Source organism: Budorcas taxicolor, chromosome 2 (genome assembly GCF_023091745.1).
Source record: "Budorcas taxicolor isolate Tak-1 chromosome 2, Takin1.1, whole genome shotgun sequence".
Classification (NCBI taxonomy): Eukaryota; Metazoa; Chordata; class Mammalia; order Artiodactyla; family Bovidae; genus Budorcas; species Budorcas taxicolor.
This window is the reverse complement of record NC_068911.1, coordinates 170,369,406-170,392,173: the sequence shown is the minus strand read 5'-3', so window position 1 is coordinate 170,392,173 and position 22,768 is coordinate 170,369,406. Positions and strand designations below refer to the sequence as shown.

The window sequence follows — 22,768 nt, the reverse complement described above, 5'->3', positions numbered from 1 at the left end:
TGTCTCCCTTCTTAGAATTGTATCCCCCTAGATCTTTATGACTTCTTGCCATTCACACTTCAGCTTAAATCTCATCTTCTCAAAGAACTCCTCTATATCAGACCGGATTTGTAGCTGTCAGCAACAGAAACCAATTCTAGATGATTCTTAAAAAGATGTTAAGGAAACTCAACAAAATATCAAGGAAGGCTACGAAGCCAGACTTGAAGAATGGGCTAGAACAAGGGAAATTAGTTACCAGCCAGGACCCACAGCCAAAATTACTCACAGAACCAGTCCATGAGATCATTGCTGCCACTTACGTAGCTTACACCACCACCAGCTGACTGGACCTTAATGGCAACTGTAGCACCCCTTCCTGCCAGCATGGACTCTCCATGGTCCTCTGATCCTTTGACAGCAGATCTCAATTAAGGTCTGGGGCTCACGTATCTGCTGACATAGCCTGGGCCATACGCACACACACTAGGTACAGAAGAGCCTCAGAAAGAGAATCTTGTCTCCACCATTCTCACTTCATAGTGAGAGGGCTCTCTACTTCCCACCAGACTCATCAGATGGGAAATTCCCAAAATACAGGAAGGAAGTTCACATGCTGAGCAGCCAGACAACTCCAAAACGCACTATATCGTTTTTAACCTCAAGTCTGAAAGTAGCTCATCAGTCACTCTCTGATCAGCTTGTTTTATTTTCATCATAGCACTTTTCGCTACTGGATATAGTCTTATTTTATTTGTATTATTATTTGTTATCTATCCCCTCTTGCTAGAATATAGGTACCCTGAGAATAAGGAGTTTATCTCTTCTGTTCACTGCTATGTCTCCTAGGTCTGGAATAGTACCTGGCATATAGTAGAAGCTTCTTGTGCTCACTGTTGAATGAATAAATGAATGGATGAATAAATATAAAGCACTTAGCATAATTCTTGGCACATAGTAAGTACATAATATTTGGCAACATACTAGTTCTTAGCAGATACAAGTATTTGTGTTCCTTTCAAAATAAAATTAGGGAAAAGGCTTTATACTTATATTATTTTATTTGACCTTCCCAGTAACGTTCTGAGGAAAAGGGTGTTGGGAGGAAAAAGTGAGCCTTCTTCTGGTGAAGCATGCATGGCCCTTCACTTTGTTTCAATGCTTCCTGTGCCTGTGAGTCACAGGAATGAGTGCCTACTTAGAGAGATTAAGAGACTTGACCAAGGCCACATGGCTGGTCTTACTTTATATCAGATATACTCACTGACTTTGGTGTTTTCCATTGTGATAAGCCCCATCTCATATTCATGGTGATTGTGGGGGCAATTACTGTTAATATTTTGGCTTTGACTGTTATAACACAAATCAGAGTCATAAACACAGTTGCAGGCCAGTGCTTAATTGATGTCAGTTTGTTCAAAATCACAGAATTGTAGTTCTTACAATGGCATCCCTGTATGTTCTTGGTGCTTGTAGGTCTTGTGATCCTAGATAGTGCCCATGACTTCCATATATCCCTGGTAATGCTTACTGAGATGCAGTGCTGGTTTGCTTCCACATTCTAAGGGAAGGTTCTTGCCCTTTTAAGAGCTTGTAATCCCAAAATAGATCATGGAGACATAAGCCCCAAAGAATTCAAGCTGAATGGGAGCATCTAATCAGGCAGCAAGTTTTTTGTGTGTGTGTGTCCTACTGTGTGCCTAGCACTAAAGGGGAAAAAGCAATCTCTGATAACATAGTGTTTATAAATGGAGTCTCCTTTTGTGGTTAAATGCCAAGAGGAAGGGAAGGAGTCTGCTCACAGCTCAGGTGGGGAATGTTTGGTTTTAGGAGGGTGTACAAGGGATCTGCAGGAGGCCAGCAGGAGGAAAGACCAGGCCAGGAGATCCAGAAGTGGCTTCAGGGGGTCCTGCTGACTCAGGAGGGTTAGCAGAGAGGCCTGATGGGTCCCCAAGCCATTGTCATAGGGCCATAATGGAGAAGAAAGGCTGGACCTCCTGTGTGACTCCAGAGGTAGAAACAGGACCAAAAAGTGGGCATAACAACAGGCAGAACTTTCTTTTAAAATTTTGTGGGTATATTTTCTCTAGCTGTTTTTTTTTTCTGATTGTAAAATTAATGTGGTTGTATAGAAAAAAATTGAAAACATCAAAAAGTAGAAGGAAAAAGTCAGTCATACTATTTATTATCTAAAGATGGCAATTATTATTTTTTATATTTCCTTTTTTAAACATAGCTGTGATGATAGTGTTTATTGCAAAAGAAAATACAGGCATTGTGATATAAACATTTTTCTTTCACAAGTAGCCTTTCTAATATCATATGGCTATCCATTATTTAGCTGTTCCTCTATCATTGGAAACCTGGGTGGCTTTATTTATTTATTTTGCTCTTCCAAACACTGTGATGAGTGTGCTTCAGTGTGGAACTTTTTTATTTCTCATATTTTGTGCTTTCTTAATGGTAAATTATCAGAAATGGTTTCTCTGTCAGAGTTGTATAACAAAGAAATAGTTTGCTTCAAGAGGTTCCAAGTATGAAAGTCTACCTATCAGGATACTGAAGAAGGTTTTCTTAGAGTTGGACTGGTCACCATTAAATTCCCTCTCCACTCTTTGACTCTGTGAATCTATTGGAAAGTTGAATGTTCTGTCTGTGATACTGATTTGGTTTGGGGGAGAGCTAAGCTGAAGGTCAGGGATTTTGAAGCATAATTAAAAGTTACAGACTGGTGGCCACAGACGGATACTGAGCAAGTGAAACTTGACATCTTTCTCGCTGTATGCCTTGTTCATCCTTTCAGGATGTGTTTCCATCTTCCTTCATACTCATAGTCACACACAGACACACACACACACCCATTTTCTGGAGAAGCACACACGGCTCCTTCAGTGTTTGTTCCAGTATTTCCTGTGGCTGTGAATCACTGTCTCTCCCCTGCCCCTTTGACCCTCCAGAGGTTCTTCAACACTATGGAGCAGGGCCAGCACACCATGTCGTAAATCACAGGCAGTTGCCAGTTTACTGGGTGGGCTGGTGGGGTATTTTAGGGGTGGAATCAGGGCTCCAAAGCCACCTTTCCCCATCCCCCAAGGTTTGATGATTTTTCTTCCCCCAGGTAATTAAATGTGTGTCTTGTGGACCTGGGCTTGGCTGGAATGCTCAAGGGTCCTGAAGATACTTCTATAGCGTCCTTCTGTTGAACCCATTAAGAGAAGATGGCAAAAGTCAACATAACTAGAGACCTCATCCGTAGGCAGATAAAGGTAAGCAACCCAGGCCCATGATCCAGAACATGAGGTCCTTTTTTCCCCTCAGGTTTCTTTTATAGCTGAATAAACTGAGGACTAGAGTCTCTGACTTGCCCAAAGTCACACAACTAATTTAATTAGTGACAGACCCAGGACTGGAGCCGAGGTCCCTTGACTGTCATTGTCTTTTACCCGTGAACGTGGGATGCATCGGGATTCCTCTGTGCAAGCATGTGTACCTGGGCTCCTGAGGTTGCTGGAGTCTGGGGAGGGAGGGGAGCATGGGTGTGCACATCTCTGAGGGTGGGGGTGCAGCAGAAGGAAGGAAGTAGAGCTTCTTCATGTGGCTCTGGCTGCTCAGCTGAACCTGGGAGAGTCCTAATCCCACTTTAGCTTAAGCTCGCTCTTCTCTTCTTCAAGGGTCTCCTGTACCAAAGCCTGTACCTCTTCTTTGAGGTTTGTACATGGAAGACAGTCTCATACTGTGAGATGAATAGATGACTGGGTAGTCACACTCATTTAGCTGTGTAGCCCAGACTTTGTCAGGGAGGCCCTCAGTAAAGGAACATAGGGGTTTAATGGAGGAGATTCAACCAAGACAAGATGTGCTTCTGAAATAAGAACCCCAGGCTGGGGTCAGGAGCTTATAATCTCCCTGCCCTAATTAACTACCTGTATGACTTTAGTCATTTCACTTCTTTGTGGTACGGTTTTCTACTGTTAAGCGATAATAATGTCTGTCTGTGTGCAGGCTAATCTTGAGGATAAAATCTAAAAGAACCTGAGAAAGTTCTTTGTAAAGGTTCGGTGCCAAAAATCTTTAAAAAATTAAGTGGCATGCAGCATAAGGTGTGGTCCTGGAAGGACCGAGTATATGCCTCTACACGAGCCATGTACTTGGTGCACGTCGGTCTGCGTGTCATGTATTTTGCTCTGCATCCTTTTGCAGCTTTGTTCACTTGTTGGGGCATTTTCTTGGTTTGATTTCATTAGACTGGGTGGCCCTCAAGGGCCAGGACTAATTCCTAGAGGCACAGAGTCACAGAATTGAAGGACTATGCAAGTTATTTTTCTCCTTTGTATATATCCCGCAATATGTGTCCTAAAGATGATGCCCACCTTCTTTAACCTAAATATGGAAACATTCCCTCTTTGTGTTTCAGGTTTTTTTTTTTTTTGAACCTAACAATTAGGACTTAGTGCTTGATTATATGCTCCCTTGTGTTCTCTAATCCCTGCTGAAGTATAGTGTAAGCTCCTGCAGGCCAGTTTCTTGTTCTCTCTTTCTAGCTCTAGCCCAGCACATTGCTGTGTATGTAATAGGAACGTAGTAAATCATGTTACATTTGAATCAGTTGAACCTATGAGTTTGTTTCTGTCCGCAGGAGCGGGGTGCCCTGAGCTTTGAGCGCCGCTACCATGTCACTGATCCCTTTATCAGACGGCTGGGCCTGGAAGCAGAGCTGCAGGTAAGAGATCCAGTTTGCACCCTAGACGCAGATGACTGGTTCTCTACTCTCTGCCTGCCGAGAATCCTCTTGGCACTGTTCAAGGCATAAACAATTTTTCTCTGTAGGTCATACCTGAAGGTTACCTCTCCTTTATAGCAGCTTTATTAGGCACAGAAATCTGAATCAAGATTAGTGATTGACACGGTCACACAGAAGTTGTTTTTTGTCATATTATTTCCTTGGTGCCTGGAAGAAGACTATTGAATTTCTTTCATACTGCTGTTTTTACTATTGGCTTGGACAGTTAAGATTCTTACCTTTGTATATGAATTTAGAGTTTACAAAGTGTTTTCTCTCACACACACATGCACACACACATGCTTTCTCATTTTAGCTTCAGAGAAATGCTGTGGGAGGTAGATAGGAAATAGATACATATTTTTTTTAAAGAAAGCGATTTAGAAAAACTCAGCACCTTGTCCAGTGTTGTCCTGTCCAGTCCATGGAGAGTCAGGTCTAGAGTCCAGAAGTTGAGCTTTTTCGTTGTGTCAGACATAAAAACAGTCCATAATGTTAGTGTCATTCTTTTTCCTTCCTCAAGATCATGTTCTGAATCCAACTTTTAGCTGTCCTGTCCAACTTAGTGTCGTCCTTGGTTCCTTCACATTAACGTTTATAAGTGATTGTGTTGATCTTAGAAAAAGATTAGAAAGGAAATTATTGAATACTAACAGTGTTACCTGGAGGTAATAAAATTATAGATGATTGTTATTGCTTTCTTTTTGTTATAAACTTTTATCCCTTATAAAATATGACTACATTAATAGTAATATGGAAAAGAGAACTAGAAATTACATCTTATTCCCATCTCCCTAATATAGTTACTATTTTCATTTTATATACTTTGTTTTATCTCTTGCATATTTTCACATAATTGTAATCCCACTTTGATTTGATATTTTTTTCTATAATAATCCTTTTCTCTGTGTTCCAAGTAGTCCTCACTACTTTCACTGAAAATTTTTTTCTGATCATAGAAGTAGTAAATATCGTAGTAGAAAATATGGAATCAACAGAAATACATAGAGAAGAAAACAAAAATAACTTTTAATTCTTCCATCCAGAGATAAACATTGTTACTGTTTAGAATATTACTTGTGTATTATGAAGCAGAATGCTCATTAAGAGATGGTCATTAGAGCTGGATAAATTTAGTTTCAAGACCTATCTTCTCTCCAGCTATATGTACAAGTTACTCCTCATTTCCTGATCTATGAAATGGGACGATAGCTGAGAACTGTTGTGATGATTAAATGAGGTGATTTTGTAAAGTGATTAATACAATACCTGGATCATAGTAAGGCAGTTCAGTAAATAACGATTATTAAGTCTTCCAGTTTTTTTAATGCTTATATAAATTTTTGTCTACAAAATTGGGCTTATACCATTTACACAGTTTGTTACACTCTTTTATACTTTTATTTCTCCATATCCCATGGACGGAAGATGCTGGTGGGCTACAGTCCATAGGGTTGCAGAGTCAGACACGACTGGAGCGACTTAGCACACACGCACATATCTCTAAAGTCTCTGAACACATGAGTTTGTAAATATATTGTTTATCCTTTGTTTGTTTCTTTTCCATGTTTCCTTTAGAGTATAAAGTACATCTGTTTAGTGCAGTTGGGGGTGGTTATTGGAAAGTTTCCCCTCCGAGGGGACATTTGGTAATGTCCAGAAACAATTCTGGCTGTGAAAACTAAAAGAGCTCTCCTGGCATATCGTGAATAGAGTGCAGGGATGCTGCTAAACATCCTACAATCAGAGTACAACAAAGAACATGCAGCAAAGGATTATGCAGCGCCCAGTGCCAATAATGCCAAGGCTGAGAAACCCCGCTCGGGGGGATGCTGAGTAGACAGTTCCCGCTAGCTAGCTGGGCTTCTCCTTTTAGCTGTGCCTCCACCCAACCCGTATTGTCTCTACTATCTCTTCCTGGGCTGATAACTTTGTCCACAATAGACTTGGAAACTTTGGTGAACACAAAACAGGACTCTATGATTCCCAAAGATTTCACACTCAAAGACAAAAATATGTTAAGGTGGATGAACTGTTTGAATTTACACCTGGCTGAAGGCAGCTTTGTTGGGGACCTGTAGTAGCGGGGCACAATATGGAGGAATGCACACAGGTTTAGATGTTAAAGCACACATCCCAGCTTTGCCACTTGTGAGACTTAGAGAAGTCAGAGCAGATGGAAAGAAGACTGGGAGAAAAAACAGGCTTATGAGAGAATCAGGGGGTTGGACCTATAAAGTTGGAAAGTCTGTTGGATAGCTTTGTGGAGATGTCAGGTAGGCAGTTATCAACTGCTATCAGTGCTAACTGGGGGAGAGCTCTGGACCATAGGGAGAAATTCAGAGACTTCAGCTATCCATTTAGGCTTAAAGAATAGAGTCAAGATCTAACTCTTAAGAGATACTCCAGCTGTCAGAATTGATTACAATCTAAGGAGATTGAAAAGTTAACCACCAAAGAGAATCCATGAAGTAGAACAGAAACAAAACCAGGAGAGTGTAAGGAGAGCGTTTCAAGAAAGGAGTGGTCAGTTTTACTCAGTGCTTCAGAAAGTTTGAATAAGTGGGAGCAAAACAATAACTGTGGCCTAAACTAGAGCAGTTTTTTTGGAGTGGTGAGAATAGATACTAGACGGAAGGAGTAAGTTGGACATGAAGGAGTGCAGTAGCAAGTAATGGTAGTGGTTTTGCCACTTAAGTCGTGTCCAACTCTTGCGACCCCATGGACTGTAGCTTGCCAGGTTCCTCTGTCCATGGGATTCTCCAGGCAAGAATTCTGGAGTGGGTTACCATTTTCTTCTCCAGGGAATGTTCCCAACTCAGGAATCAAACCCAGGTCTCCTGCATTGCAGGCAGATTCTTTACCGACTGAGCTATCAGGGAAGCCCGTAGCAAGTAGACAACTCTATATTAAAAAAATTTTTTTTAGGAAATTCTCTCATAGTCCCATGGTTAAGACTCGGTGCTTTCACTGCAGTGGGCCTGGGTTCATTCTCTCGTTGAGGAGCTGAGATCCCGCAACTGCACAAAATTTTAAAGAGGGTGATTAAATTTTATTTATCTATTTATTTAGTTATTACAAACTTTTCCCCTAGATAAAAGGAAAAATAGGACGTAAGCAGTAAGAAGGGTAAACAGTTGCAGGAAGGGGGACCCTTTCCAGGCCCGGAGAGTGGGCTCTTGCTAACCCTCAGAAACAAATTGTCTGAGGAGACACACACGCTGACAAAGCAAGAGACTTTATTGGGAAGGGGCACCCAGGCAGAGAACAGCAGGGTAAAGGAACCCAAGAGAACTGCTCTGCCCCGGGCTTAGAGTCTCAGGTTTTATGGTGATAGGATTAGTTCCTGGGTTGTCCCTGGCCAGTCATTCTGACCCAGAGTCCTTCCCGCTGGCACACTCATCGCTCAGCCAGGATGAATTCCACGAGAAGGGTTTTTAGAAGTTGATGGGACATACAGACTGGCATCCCCTCTCTCCTTCTGACTTTTCCCAAACCCTTCCAGCTGGTGGTACCTTGTTAGTTCCGTTTTGTTCACCAGGACCTCCTATTGTAAGAAAACTCTTACTGTTGTGCTTGGCCATGGTGGGAGGTTTTGATAAGTGGTTCCCCTAACAAAATTGTAAAAGATAATTCCTGGTGGCTTCCCTGGTGGCTCAGAGGTTAAAGTGTCTGCATGCAATGCAGGAGACCCGGGTTCATTTCCTGGGTCAGGAAGATCCCCTGGAGAAGGAAATGGCACCCCACTCCAGTATTCTTGCCTGGAGAATCCCATGGACGGAAGAGCCTGGTGGGCTACAGTCCACGGGGTCGCAAAGAGTCGGACACGACTGAGCGACTTCACTTTCACTTTCCCCTAACAAAATTGTAAAAGATAACCTTCTCTTGTCTCTATACCTCCTCTTCACCGTTTTTTCTTCAGCTCACTGCCTAGACAGCTGACTTGCACAGATGTATCGAGTCTCTCTTGTCCTGCTCTCGTCTATTTGACTTTAACCAGTGGGGAGTCTTTCAGGAGATTGGAGGAAGAAGACATCTGGTTTTTTTTTCCCCCTTGTTTCCACCCTTCAAAGTCACTTTTGTTTTGTTTTTGTATTTGTTTTCCAGCTCGATTGAGCTATGTAGACAATTCATGCATTGGAGAAGGAAATGGCAACCCACTCCAGTGTTCTTGCCTGGAGAATCCCAGGGACGGGGGAGCCTGGTGGGCTTCCATCTATGGGGTGGACACGACTGAAGCGACTTAGCAGCAGCAGCAGACAATTCTTAAAGGACTTTGTTTACCAAAGGAAGCCAAGAAATGGGACAGTAGCTGGAGGGGCATATGGGATCAAAGGAGGGATTTGAAAGAATGGGAAGAAATACTAGAGCTTGTTTGTATGTTGATAAGAGAGAAAGGGATTTAGGATACAGGATTAGGACAGAATAACTGAAGGAGCAAAGTCCTAAGGAAGATTGGAGGGCTTAGGATTCAGAGTTGAAGCAGAGGGTAAGTGCAAAGACATTTCTATCATTGTTACAAGGTCCAGTGGGTCTGGGGCCAAAAGAAGCATGAAAAGTGAAAGTGTTAGTCGCGCAGTCATGTCCTACTCTTGGCGACCCCATGTACAGTAGTCCCCTAGGGTCCTCTGTCCATTGAATTCTCCAGGCAGTAATACTGGAGTGGGTCGCCATTCCCTTCTCCTTGCCCTCGGATTGTTTACCCGCTGAGCCACCAGGGAAGCATAGACTGGGATAAAAACCAGAACGTCTTTGTAATAGTCTGTACAGTAGCAGTTCTCAAAGTGTGGCGTGCAGACCCCTGGGATCCCTGTGACTTCTTCAAGGGAATCCATGAGGTCAAAACTACTTTCATAGTAACACTAAGACATAATTTGCAAAACTAATTCATTTAAAAGTTTGTGAAAAAGTGGTAAAACTATTGTGATTTCAGTGTGAATCAAGGCGAGTAACATCAAATTCGTTGAATCATTCACCCTATGCATTTGCAGTGACAACAGTCTTACTTAAAATGCCCTTGATGTAAGTGTAATAAAACTTACTAATTTTAAATTTCAACTCTTCAGTGCAGATCTCTTCTGAGGTAGGAAGTACTGCTGCTGCATACTGAATTATGACGGTTGTCTTGAGGACAAGCACTTGTTCAGTTGTTTTGAGTTGTAAGCTCAACTGGACATTTTTGTCATGGAACACCATCTGAAAGAATGGCTAGCAGACGAAAACTGTGGTTATTCAAATATGGGTATTTGGCAGACATTTTCTTTAAAATGAATGAAGTAAACTGTCACTTCAAGAAGAACAACTGACAGTATTTGTTGCCAAGGATAAAATTTGAGCTGTAAAGAGAAAAAAAAAAAGAATATAGGAAAACTTGTGTTTGCCACCAAGAGCTTGATAGCTTCTCAATACTTAAAAAAAAAAAATTCTCTGTCTCTACCAGGTCTCAGCTGCAGCTTGCAGCGTCTTTTAGTTGTGGCATGTCAGATCTAGCTTCTTGACCAGAGATGAAACCTGGGCCCCTAGCATTGGGAGTGCAGAGTCTTAGCCACTGGACCACTGGGAAAGTCCCTTCTCAATACTTGTTAAAAGACTTTTTGATGAGATCTGTGGTGCTATTAACATATGTCAGCAATATTTTATTGTATAATAAATGTTAGCATTTGAAGATCTTCAAATTCAATAAGTTGCTATTTTCCAAACAGTCATACAGGTACAGAAGTCATACATGTGTAAAGACCGAGGCATAATGTAAAATCAACCAGCACTTTTTAATGTAGCAGGGTACCAAGGGCTCATTTATGTGGATTCAGATTCCACGTTGTAACATTAAGAAACCATTATTTGTCCAGTTTTTGTATAGTATCAAAGGATACCTACAATGATCTGAAAAGGCCATTAAAATACTGCTCCTATTCCAACTACTTATCTTTATGAGGCTGGATTTTCTTCATATACTTCAACTGAAATAACATCTTGCACCAAAGTAAATACAAAAGTAGATATGAGCGCCCAGACATGAGAATCCATTAAGCTGGACATTAAAGAGGTTTGCAAAAATGTAAAGCGCTACGGCCATTCTTCCTATTAAATTCTTTTGCCTTGGAAAATATAGTTACTTTTTATTTAAAATGTTTTAACTTATCATTTTTTAATTATTTTTAAGTGAAATTAATAACTTTATTTTCATTAAAATTATAATTAATAATGTTAATTTTAAATGAAGTTAATATTTCAGTTTTAATTTCTAATATGGTAAATATTGATAACCTGTATTCAAAACATCCTCAGTAAGTTTTAAAAGTGCAGAGGTCTTGAGACTAAAAAGTTTGTAAACCAGTGGTCTATAAAGACATGAAGCTGAGTGACTGGATTGTGTCACTGGGGAATAAAGAGAAAGAAGAGAGACCAAGGCCCAGGACCAAGAACAAGGCATTTTCGGCATCTAGAGATTATCTGTTTCTTCTCTTTCTCTACCCACAGGAGACAGAAAGAATAGCATAGTGGTGGAAGAACGTGATATCTTGGAAGTCAAGGAGGAAAAATATTCAGCTGTACTGATTTTTACAATCCTGATCTCAAAAGGCTATCTGATTTCCCTCTTTCCCAGTTTGAGGTTGAAAAGGATAACCTTTTTTGATACCCTCACCCCCCACTATAGTAATAAAAATGCTATTATAAGCCATATGACCTTGGATAAGCCCTTTAACTTCTAGGACTCATTTCCTCATCTGTATAAGATACACATCCTGTTTGTCTCTTGGGTTTAAGAGAAGGAATAGTTAATTTATGTATGTAAAGTATTTAGCATAGCACTTAGTATATTATAAAATTCATGGTATATAGTACTCAAATATTAGCTGCTGTTATTATTGTTGTTTATAGAAAGTTCTTAAAGTTTCCTAAGATGCTGATTTGATGACATCTAACTTTTAAAAATGCTTTCTAGTCATTTTTTTCCCTTGTTTTGTTTCCCACCCATTATCACATGTGTGTGTTGGTCGCTCAATTGTGTCCAACTCTTTGCAAGCCCATGGACTGTAGCCCACCAGGCTCCTCTGTCCATGGAATTCTCCAGGCAAGAATGCTGGAGTGGGTTGCCGTTCCCTTCTCCAGGGGCTCTTCCCAACCCAGGAATTGAACCTGGGTCTCCTGCACTGCAGGCAAATTCATTATCATCTAAGCCACCACAGAATCCCTTATCACACATGGACCCCATTTCATTCAACCAGAGTTGAATTGGGGCATTAAGAAGAGGTGACATTATAGGGTTGGGGGGTGGAATAAAAGAGGTAAAATCAACAGTAAATGCTCCTGCCTTTTGTGGTTATTGATTATAATGTTTTCCTCTTACTGTCTGGGGGATTTTTTTCTCCTGGATTTCCTAATTTACTACTTTGTATACTTTTTGAAAAAGGCAAAAGGAAATTCCAAGAGAACTTTTAATATAGTGCTGAACACTTAGTAGAGGTTCACTAAAAGCCTATTGGTTTGATTGGCTTTTAAAGTTTTCTATTTTAGAGCTAGCTTAAAAGTTTAAAAAGGTCATCTCCTTTCCACTGTTTTTATCAGCCACCAAATGCACTCTCCTGGAATCAACTAGCATACTCAATTTCAGTATCCTTCCAGATAAATTTTATTCATTTTTATGTAGAGTCTCACCTTTTCTCACAAATATTAGCCAAACGTATTTACTACTTTGTATCTTATTTTGAATTTTAAAATATACTTTCTTGATTTTACCATATCAGTACATAAAGATGTCTCTAATATCTAATTTTTTCATGGCTTCAGAGTATTGTGTTGTATGAGTGTAGTATAAATTATTTAAATTGTCCTTGTTGTTGGAGATGTAGATTACTTACAATCTTTTGTATGGACAGTGTTATTCCTTGCAACATCATTTGGCATATGCGGGTGTTTATCTTTAGAATAAGTACCTACAAATAGAATTAGCAGGTCAGAGAGTGTATCTACCTGTAATTTTGATAAATATTAACAAAATTGCCTTTCAGGGAATATGTACAGTTTATCAATTTATACTCAAAGTATCAATTTACACTCTTATCACACTTCTTCACTCTTAAACATAGTATTCAATAAACAATTGTTCTCTCAATCTCAACCTCTTCTCCCCCACGTATCCATCATTCTGAGAAATTTCACATACAAGTGAAATACAGTGGGCCAGAGAGATCTCAACTTGGCTTCCTAAGAGAAATGTAGTCTAGGCTGATATCTGAAATATGGATGGAAGGAGCTAACTAGATTTGGTGGAGATAGGAAGAGACTGAACGACTTCACTTTCACGCACTGGAGAAGGAAATGGCAACCCACTCCAGTGTTCTTGCCTGGAGAATTCCAGGGACTGGGGAGCCTGGGGGGCTGCCGTCTATGGGGTTGCACAGAGTTTGACATGACTGAAGCAACTTAGCATCAGCAGCAGCAGGAAGAGAAAAGTTCTAGACTGAGAGAAGAGCATTTGAGTGATACAAAAGAGAGTAGAGGGTGCTTGGTTCAAGAGAACAGATAGTCACAGATACAAATGGAAAAAGGATATGGATGAGGTTGGTGAGATGAGTGTGAGTGGGTGATATTTCATAATGAAGGGTATTGTAAGCTGCATTGAAGATTGTTGATTTTATCCTCAGAGCAGTGGAGAGCTATAGAGTGGTCCGTATCATGTAAGCAACATGATCAGAGTTAAGGTTGTTTTTGTTTTTGAATTAACATTGCCTTCAAAATGAATATTGCTGACATTTAAACTGGACAACTAGACCACTTAAGGAGAAGGCAGTGGCACCCCACTCAGTACTCTTGCCTGGAAAATCCCATGGATGGAGGAGCCTGGTAGGCTGCAGTCCACGGGGTCACTAAGGGTCGGACATGACTGAGCGACTTCACTTTCACTTTTCACTTTCATGCATTGGAGAAGGAAATGGCAACCCACTCCAGTGTTCTTGCCTGGAGAATCCCAAGGACGGGGGGAGCCTGGTGGGCCGCTGTCTATGGGGTCTCACAGAGTCGGACACAACTGAAGTGACTTAGCAGCAGCAGCAGACCACTTAAGAGACAGTGGTAGTGATTCAGGAAGAAGTAATTGGTTACTTGAACCTAGATAATGGTAGTTTGGATGGAGAGAAGTCAGTGAATTTGAAAGACGTGTAAGAGGTAGAATTAACAGAATTCTTAATGATTGAATGTGAAAAGTTAGGAAAAGAGAGGAGTCAAGGATGAAGTTATGTTTCTTTTAGCAGAGTAAATGATAGTATCATTCACAGAGTTAAAGAGCACTGGAGAAGAAATAATTTTGAAGGAAAAGATGATAACTTGGTTATGGCTGTTCTGGAGCTATAGGTCATGTGTCATCTAGTGCTTTCTAGATTGTTGCTGTTCAGCCGCTAAGTTGTGCCTGACCGTTTGCAACCCCATGGACTGCAGCACTCCAGCCTTCCCTGTCCTAGAATTTGCTCAAACTCATGTCCATTGAGTCGTTGATGCCATCAAACCATCTCATCCTCTCTTGCCCCCTTCTCCCCCTGCCCTCAGTCTTTCCTATCATCAGGGTCTTTTCCAGTGAGTCGGCTCTTTGCATCGGGTGCCCAGGGTATTGGCGCTTCCGCTTCAGCATCAGTCCTTCCGATGGCTATTCAGGAGTGATTTCCTTTAGGATTTACTGGTTTGATCTCCTTGCAGTCCAGGGGACTCTCAAGAGTCGTCTCCAACACCACAGTTTGAAAGCATCAATTCTTCAGCGCTCAGCCTTCTTTACGGTCCAGTTCTCACATCTGTACATGACTACTGGAAAAACCATGGCTTTGACTGTACAGACCTTTTTTGGCAAAGTGATGCCTCTGCTTCTTAATATGCTGTCTAGGTCGAAGAGGAAAGTTTCATTGAGAAGGAAGTGTAGCCAGCATCATCAAATACAGCCAGGGACCAGTAAGATAAGGACTGAGAAGTGTCCCTATGATTTAGGGCAAGGAAGCCTCGTGGTCACCTTGGCAAGGGCCACTTTTGTGGTATCGACAGAAGTGGGTTGAGAAATTACTGGAAAATGAGGAAGTAAAAATGTCCAGTATAGACTGCTCTTTCAGTATGGTTATGAAGGGGAAGAAAAATGGATGGCCACAGCTAAATGTGAATTTGGCATCAAGGGAGGACTTTTTAGATAAGAGAACCTTTAGCACGCTTAATCCAAAGGGGAAAGAATCAGTAGAGAAAGGGAAAGTTGAAGATACAGAAAAGTTAAAAGATCATCTAGGGTTGGGATTTTGTCAGATGAAGGTTGGAAGAGAATGATTGTGGTAATGAATCATAGATTTTTAGGGGAGCAGGAAGGAAGTCAAGATATGAGTAGCTTGCAAGGGAAAAATAGAGTGATTGGACTTAGAGGACTTGTTAAGGATAAGAATCATTGAGCAATGATATATATTCTCTTTTTTTCACTTACTAATATATCTTGAAAATAATCACCCAGGTCGGGTCGGTTCAGAGAGTTCTTTTTTGGTTGTTGTTTTTTGGCTCCGCCTTGTAATCTGTGGGACCTTACTTCCCTGACCAGGGATCAAACCCAGGCCATGGCAGTGAAAGTGCTGAATCCTAACCACTAGACCTCTGGGCAGTCCCTCGTGGAGCTCTTTTTCACAGATGCATGGTAGTCTATTAATAGTATGTAGATACAGCAAGGCTAAGTCTGTGAATTCCCATGTATGGGCTCTTACAGTTGTTTCTAATAGTTTGTAATTACAACGCCATAATGAATAAACTTGTGTATATGGATTTTAGTATTGCTGGAGATACATCTTCAGGGTAAAAACCTAGAAATGGGAATGCTGACCAAAGGGTAAATGTATATGTGGTTTTGTTAGCTATTGCTGTGACAGCACCTGTTTCTCCACAACTTACCAGCATACTGGGAGGTTGAGCTTTAGAATATTTTACCATTCTAGCAGATGAAACAGAGAGAAGGCGATGGCACCCCACTCCAGTACTCTTGCCTGGAAAATCCCATGGACGGAGGAGCCTGGTGGGCTGCAGTCCATGGGGTCACTAAGAGTCGGACACCACTGAGCGACTTCCCTTTCACTTTTCACTTTCATACATTGGAGAAGGAAACGGCACCCCACTCCAGTGTTCTTGCCTGGAGAATCCCAGGGATGGGGGAGCCTGGTGGGCTGCTGTCTATGGGGTCGCACAGAGTCGGACACGACTGAAGCGACTTAGCAACAGCAGCAGATGAAACATGGTATCTCAATAGAGTTTCAGATTACATTTCTCTTATGAGTGGGCTTCCATAGTGGATCAAATGGTAAAGAATCTGCCATCAATACAGAAGACCCAGGTTGGATCCGTCGGTCAGGAAGATCCCCTGGAGAAGAGATTAGCAACCCACTCCAATATTCTTTCCTGGAGAATTCCATGGAGAGAGGAGCCTGGAGAGCTATAGTCCATGGGTCTTAGAGATTCAGACACGACTAAGTGACTAACACCCATGAGTGAAATGGAATATCTTTTTTTTTTTTTTAATGTATGTAAGGGCTTCCCTTGTGGCTCAGCTGATAAAGAATCTGCCTGCAATGCAGGAGACCTGGGTTCGATCCCTGGGTTGGGATCCCTGAAAAGGGAATGGCTACCCACTCCAGTATTATGGCCTGGAGAATTCCATGGGCTGTATAGTCCGTGGAGTCACAAAGAGTCGGACACGACTGAGCGACTTGCACTTTTATACGAGGGTTGTTTTAATATAATTTTGCCAAGTTTGGTTTAACGAAGGAGAGTAAGAATTTATATATGTAACTGCATATTTTTGCAAACGTAAGTATAGACTGGATAAGCAGAGACTAATGCAGGTGGTCATCTCTAGGGCATAGAAGGCATAGAGTGGAGGAGTAGAGAAAAGGGAATAATGCTTCTGGACCGTTCTGTAGAATTTTTACTTTTATAACCACATTGAGGTTTTACACATTCAAAAAGTAAAATAAAGTTGGCAGAGATGGAGAAAGGGATGTCAACTAACTCAAGTAATTTTTGACACAGTACTTTGACTATAAATATTCTTTGACTGTATATATTTTGAAGACAAACTAAAGAAATCTTGATTGAACTCTAGTTAGTAAATTTGTCATTTGTAGTGCTATTGCTGCAGCAGTTCTGTAACTATTTTGTGTATGTTGCAGAACTGAGCAAATGAGTAAATATGTCAGTGTTGTTGGGGTAGATTTATCAATGTATAATATAATATTTATAATATTGATATAATATTATCAGTGTTGTTCCCTTCTCACTGCAGAAGAAAGGAAATTCAAATATGGAATAGGCAAAAGAAGAACTCTGAGGTATTGAAGTGGAATTATTAGTATCAGTATGAATTCATGGGTGTTTTGCTTTTTTTTTTCGGCCACACAGCTTGTGGATCTTAGTTCCCCAACCAGGGATTGACCGTGGGCCCCAGCAGTGAAAGCGCCAGATCCTAACCACTGGACTGCCAGGGAATTCCTGAATTCACAGTTTAAAAATACATATATTTTAGCATACATTTATATATTATTTCTAGCTCTATCTTCTGAGAGGGTCCAAGAAGCAATGATACCTCTATAGCCATGAGTTACAGGTTTCTAAAAAGAACTAAAGGTTCTTGGAGGAGTCACTGATTCACGTCTAGGCCAGCCATGAGCCTACAATATCTTGTGGCAGAGGATTAACAGAAAGTGAAGAAATAAAAGTGATAGGGGCTTATCATAAGGACACAGAAGCCAGCTTGAAAGGCATGCTGCTGGCCAAACCTGTTGCAGTTTGAGCATCAGGATGAATAATGACTATAATGAATTAAAACCCACTGAATAAAAAATACCTGAGTTTGTGCTGGTAAGGGAGAGAGAGAGAAAGAAGAAGGGGAGGAGAGAAAGGAGGGGGGGGAACCCCACTTAATTCTAGTAGATTGTGGTGGTGGTTTAATCTCAAAGTCGTTTCTGACTCTTGCGACCCCACAGACTGTAATCTGCCAGGTTCCTCTGTCCATGGGATTCTCCAGGCAAGCATACTGGAGTGGGTGGCCATTTCCTTCTCCAGGTGATTTTCCCAATCCAAAAATCAAACCCAGGTCTCTTGCCTTGTAGGCAGATTGTTTACCAGCTGAGCTACAAGGGAAGCCCAAAGTGAAAGTCACTCAGTCATGTCCGACTCTTTGCAACCCCATGGACTATACAGTCCATGGAACTCTCCAGGCCAGAATACCGGAGTTGGTAGCCTTTCCCTTTTCCAGGGGATCTTGCCAACCCAGGGATTGAAGCCAGGTCTCCCCCATTGTAGGTGGATTCTTTACCAGCTGACCCTCAAGGGAAGCCTAAATGAAGAAATGAAACATTGGAAAAATCACAGATTTATAAGCATCATTACCAAATCAGTAATTGATTCAGACAAAAATAATCAGTGAGTTATCGAACCTTTGAGTGGAAATTGATGTTTGCACAATGTAAAGGTATTTTCTTACAGCCAACAAAAGGGAAAACAATAACATTAGAGTGGAGGAACCTGGTCTGTCTGCACTGTCTCACCCGACTCTTTGCAACCCTGTGGCGTGTAGGCTGCCAGGCTTTTCTGGCCATGGGATTTTCTAGGCAAGAACACTGGAATGGGTCGCCATTTCCTGCTCCAGGGGATCTTCCTGACCCAGGGATCAAACCCACGTCTCTTGCATCTTCCGCATTAGCAGGTGGACTCTTTATCACTGCGCCAGCTGGGAAGCCAGAGAAACCTGTAGATGCCACCTTAACATCAGGTGCCACCTGATAGTGTGCACTGAGGAGGACACAAGATCACCCGGGTGGTGGTTCTGTCAAAACGCATGATCTGAAACTGATGATGAGGGAGTAATCAGACAAATCCAAACCCAGAGACATTCTCCAGAACAGCTGACATATTACTCAGAAGTGTCAGTGTCAGAAAAAATAAAGGACTGAGGAACTGTTCCACATTAAGGGAGACTAAAAGGAAAATGACAGCTAAATGCAGCGTGTGATTCTGGATTGGATCCTGGATCAGCAGAATCAGAGGAATAATATTGGGACAGTTGATGAGATGTGAATGTAGACTCTGTAGGGAATAATAGTATCGTGTCAGTGTCAAATTTCCTGACACTGAAATTGAAGTATGTAAAGGGTCCTGAAGTCTGTAACTTATTCTCAGATGGTTCAAGGGGGGAAAAAAATGTGTGTGTGTGTAGAGAGAGAGGAGAGGGGGAGACAAACGTTAGCAGTTAATGAATTAGGGGAAAGATGTATATGGGTGTTTTTGCACTGTTCTTGTTCCTTTTTTATATGTTTGAAATTGCTTCAAAATAGAGAGTTTAAAATGCTCATTAAGAAAATATGAATAAGTGTTGTAGTGGCAGCAACTTAGGAAGAGAGACCAAAGGGAGGTCAAGATTAGAAGACTGAAGTTTAACGTTGATTAGGATAAGTTATAAGTTGTTCTGGCATATAGACCAAAGCACTTCTCTGTATTCCTTGGACACCTTTGCTGAGCACTCCTCACCCCCCTTTAGTTTTATGTGCTAGCTCATCTTGTCTCAGTGAGTTTTGTCCTAACCAGACAGGAGCCAGATACCCTGGGATTTCAGTTTGGGACCTGCAGTCCTCACTGTGGAGGCGGGGAGCTGTTTGCTTTCAACATCACTAGGATTTTCCAGGTCTTCCTTAAAGTTCTGATCATACTTTGATCCATTCTATTTCTTCCACTCATGGGATTTCTTGGCACAGTGTTTGGCATTAACATTGAGAGGCAGAGAGAGGGAGAAGAAAATACCCTCTCTTTACAAATGAGGAGAGTAAAAAAGCACTTCCAAATTCACATGAGTGGTAGAAATAAGATTAGTAAGATTTATATCAGGCCTGTCTGGCCTTAAAGTTCATAGTCTTTCCTACCTCACCCGTGCATCTACTTTTTTAAAGGTCTTGTTAACAAATAGTTCTTAGCTTGGTGGATTTATTTTTCTGCCTTTTTAGTTTTATTAATAATGTCCTTATAAGTTGCATACATTATATATATCCCAACTTCACAACTGGTTTGATGTTTTTTTGTTTCTGTTTTGTTTCTTCTGTAAATTTAAGCATAAATTCACTGGAAACAAGTCATACCAAACTAGTGAGGTTTTCTTTTTGAATATAGTTGGTATGGTAGACCAGGATAGTTTGATAGAGTAACCTGATTCTAACGAAGATTTGTCAGAGTTTTTTTTTACAATATCAGTTTAGAGAAGGAAACTTGACAACTTTTATCAAGTAGTTACCCTGAAAGAAAGAGATGGAGCAGAGATCTGACTTTGTGAGAGATTTCAAGGGCTGTCCTTTATATCAGGAGCCAGCGGATTATGACTTGCAGGCCAAATGCAGCCTGCCACCTTTTTGTTGATTTTGAGTTTTTGGTGTTTTTTTTTTTTTTAAGTTTATGTGTTTTATGTAAGTGTACAATTCAGTGGGTTTTTTGTTTTGTTTTTTTGTATATTCACAAAGTTGTGCAGCTGTCACCATTACCTAATTCCATACATTTTATCACCCCAAAATAGAAGCTCTTTACCCATAGTACTCCTCATCCCCTACCCCTGGCTCCACCTCCTGGCAACCACTCATCTATTTTCTATCTCTATGGATTTTCGGAGAAGGTGATGGCACCCCACTCCAGTCCTCTTGCCTGAAGAATCCCATGGACAGAGGAGCCTGGTAGGCTGCAGTCCATGGGGTCGCGAAGAGTTGGACACAACTGAGCGACTTCACTTTCACTTTTCACTTTCATGCATTGGAGAAGGAAATGGCAACCCACTCCAGTGTTCTTGCCTGGAGAATCCCAGGGACAGGGGAGCCTGGTGGGCTGCCGTCTATGGGGTTGCACAGAGTTGGACATGACTGAAGTGACTTAGCAGCAGCATGGATTTTCCTACTCTGGATACTTCATATGAATGGAATCATATACTATGTAGCTGTTTGTATCTGACTTGCTCATTATGGGGGCTTCCCTTGTGGCTCAGACAGGTAATGTGGGAAACATCAGTTTGATCCCTAGGTCAGGAAGATCCCCTGGAGAAGGAAATGGCTACCCACTCCAGTATTCTTGCCTGGAGAATTCCGTGGACCGAGGAGCCTGGCAGGCTACAGTCCATCAGGCTGCAAAGAGTCAGATGTGACTGAGTGACTAACATCTTTTTCATTTCCTTAATATGATAATTTCAAGATTTACCTGTATTGAAGCATGAATCATACTCCATTCCTTTTTATTGCCAAATAACATTCCACTATATGGATATGCCACATTTTATTTATCCAGTCATCCATTAGTGGATATTTTGTTTGTTTCCACTTTTTGACTATTGTGAATAATGCTGCTGCGAATAATTGGTGTAGATGATTTTGTGCGGACATTTATTTTCAGTTCTTTTAGTTATATACCTAAGAGTAGAATTGCTGTGTCATATGGCAACTCTATGTTTAATATTTTGAGGAACTGCCAAACTTCTTCCAAATGGCACCACCATTTTACATTTTCATCAGAAATGTACAAGGGTTCCATTTTCTCCATATTCTTTCCAATACTTACTGTCTTTTTTTTTTTTTTTTAATAGTCATTCCTGGTGGGAGTGATGTGCTATTTCATTGTGGTCTTGATTTGCACTTCCCTAATGACTAATGATGTTGCACTTCTTTACATGTGCTTATTGGCCGTTTGTATATCTTCTTCTTTGGAGGAATGTCTATTCGGATCCTTTGACCATTTTTATTTTTTTTAATTAGTTTATTTATTTTAATTGGAGGCTATTTACAATATTATAGTGGTTTTTGCAATACATTGATATGAATCAGCCATGGGTGCACATGTGTCCCCCATCCTGAACGCCCCCTCCCACCTCCCTCCCCATCCCATCCCTCAGGGTCATCCCAGTGCACCAGCCCTGAGCACCCTATCTCATGCATCAAACCTGGACTGGCGATCTATATCACATATGGTAATATACATGTTTCAGTGCTGTTCTCTCAAATCATCCCACCCTTTCCTTCTCCCACAGAGTCCAAAAGCCTGTGCTTTACATATTTGTCTCTCTTGCTGTCTCACATATAAGGTCATCGTTACCATCTTTCTAAATTCCATATATATGTGTTAATATACTGTATTGATGTTTTTCTATTCTGACTTACTTCACTCTATATAATAGGCTCCAGTTTCATCCATCTCATTAGAACTGATTCAAATGCATTCTTTTTAATGGCTGAGTAATACTCCATTGTGTATATGTACCACAGCTTTCTTATCCATTCATCTGCCAATGTACATCTAGGTTGCTTCCATATCCAAGCTATTGTAAACAGTGCTGTGATGAACGTTGGGGTACACGTGTCTCTTTCAGTTCTGGATTCCGTGGTGTGTGTGCCCAGCAGTGGGATTGCTGGGTCATATGGCAGTTCTATTTCCAGTTTTTTAATGAATCTCCACACTGTTCTCCATAGTGGGTGTACTAGTTTGCATTCCCACCAACAGTGTATTTCTCCACACCCTCACCAGCATTTATTGTTTGTAGACTTTTTTGATAGCAGCCATTCTGACTGGAGTGAGATGATACCTCATTGTGATTTTGTTTTGCATTTCTCTGATGATGAGTGATGTTGAACATCTTTTCATGTATTTGTTAGCCATCTGTATGCCTTCTTTGGAGAAATGTCTGTTTAGTTCTTTGGTTCATTTTTTGGTTAATTTTTCTGGAATTGAGGTTCATGAGCTGCCTGTATATTTTGGAGATTAATTCTTTGTCAGTTGCTTCATTTGCTATTATTTTCTCCCATTCTGAAGGCTGTCTTTTCACCTTGGTTATAGTTTCCTTCATTGTGCAAAAGCTTTTAAGTTTAATTAGGTCCCATTAGTTTATTTTTGCTTTTATTTCCATTACTCTGGGAGGTGGGTCATAGCGGATCCTCCTGTGATTTATGTCAGAGAGTGTTTTGCCTATGTTTTCCTCTAGGAGTTTTA

At 41.0% G+C, this 22,768-nt stretch overlaps 1 protein-coding gene across 7 annotated transcripts in view; it reads left to right on the top strand.

The window, feature by feature from the left end:
- Nucleotides 1-22,768, top strand: part of WDTC1 (WD and tetratricopeptide repeats 1) — a 62,834-nt gene that overhangs the window by 10,331 nt on the left and 29,735 nt on the right. For all 7 annotated transcript variants that reach the window (XR_008200996.1, XM_052657122.1, XM_052657098.1 and 4 more), the window contains exons 2-3: nucleotides 3,098-3,245; nucleotides 4,616-4,699. Coding sequence is in view for 6 of the 7 variants with exons in the window: in XM_052657122.1 (XP_052513082.1) it covers nucleotides 3,198-3,245; nucleotides 4,616-4,699 (132 nt within the window). In the remaining variant the exon portion in view is untranslated. The remainder of the gene's footprint in view (nucleotides 1-3,097; nucleotides 3,246-4,615; nucleotides 4,700-22,768) is intronic.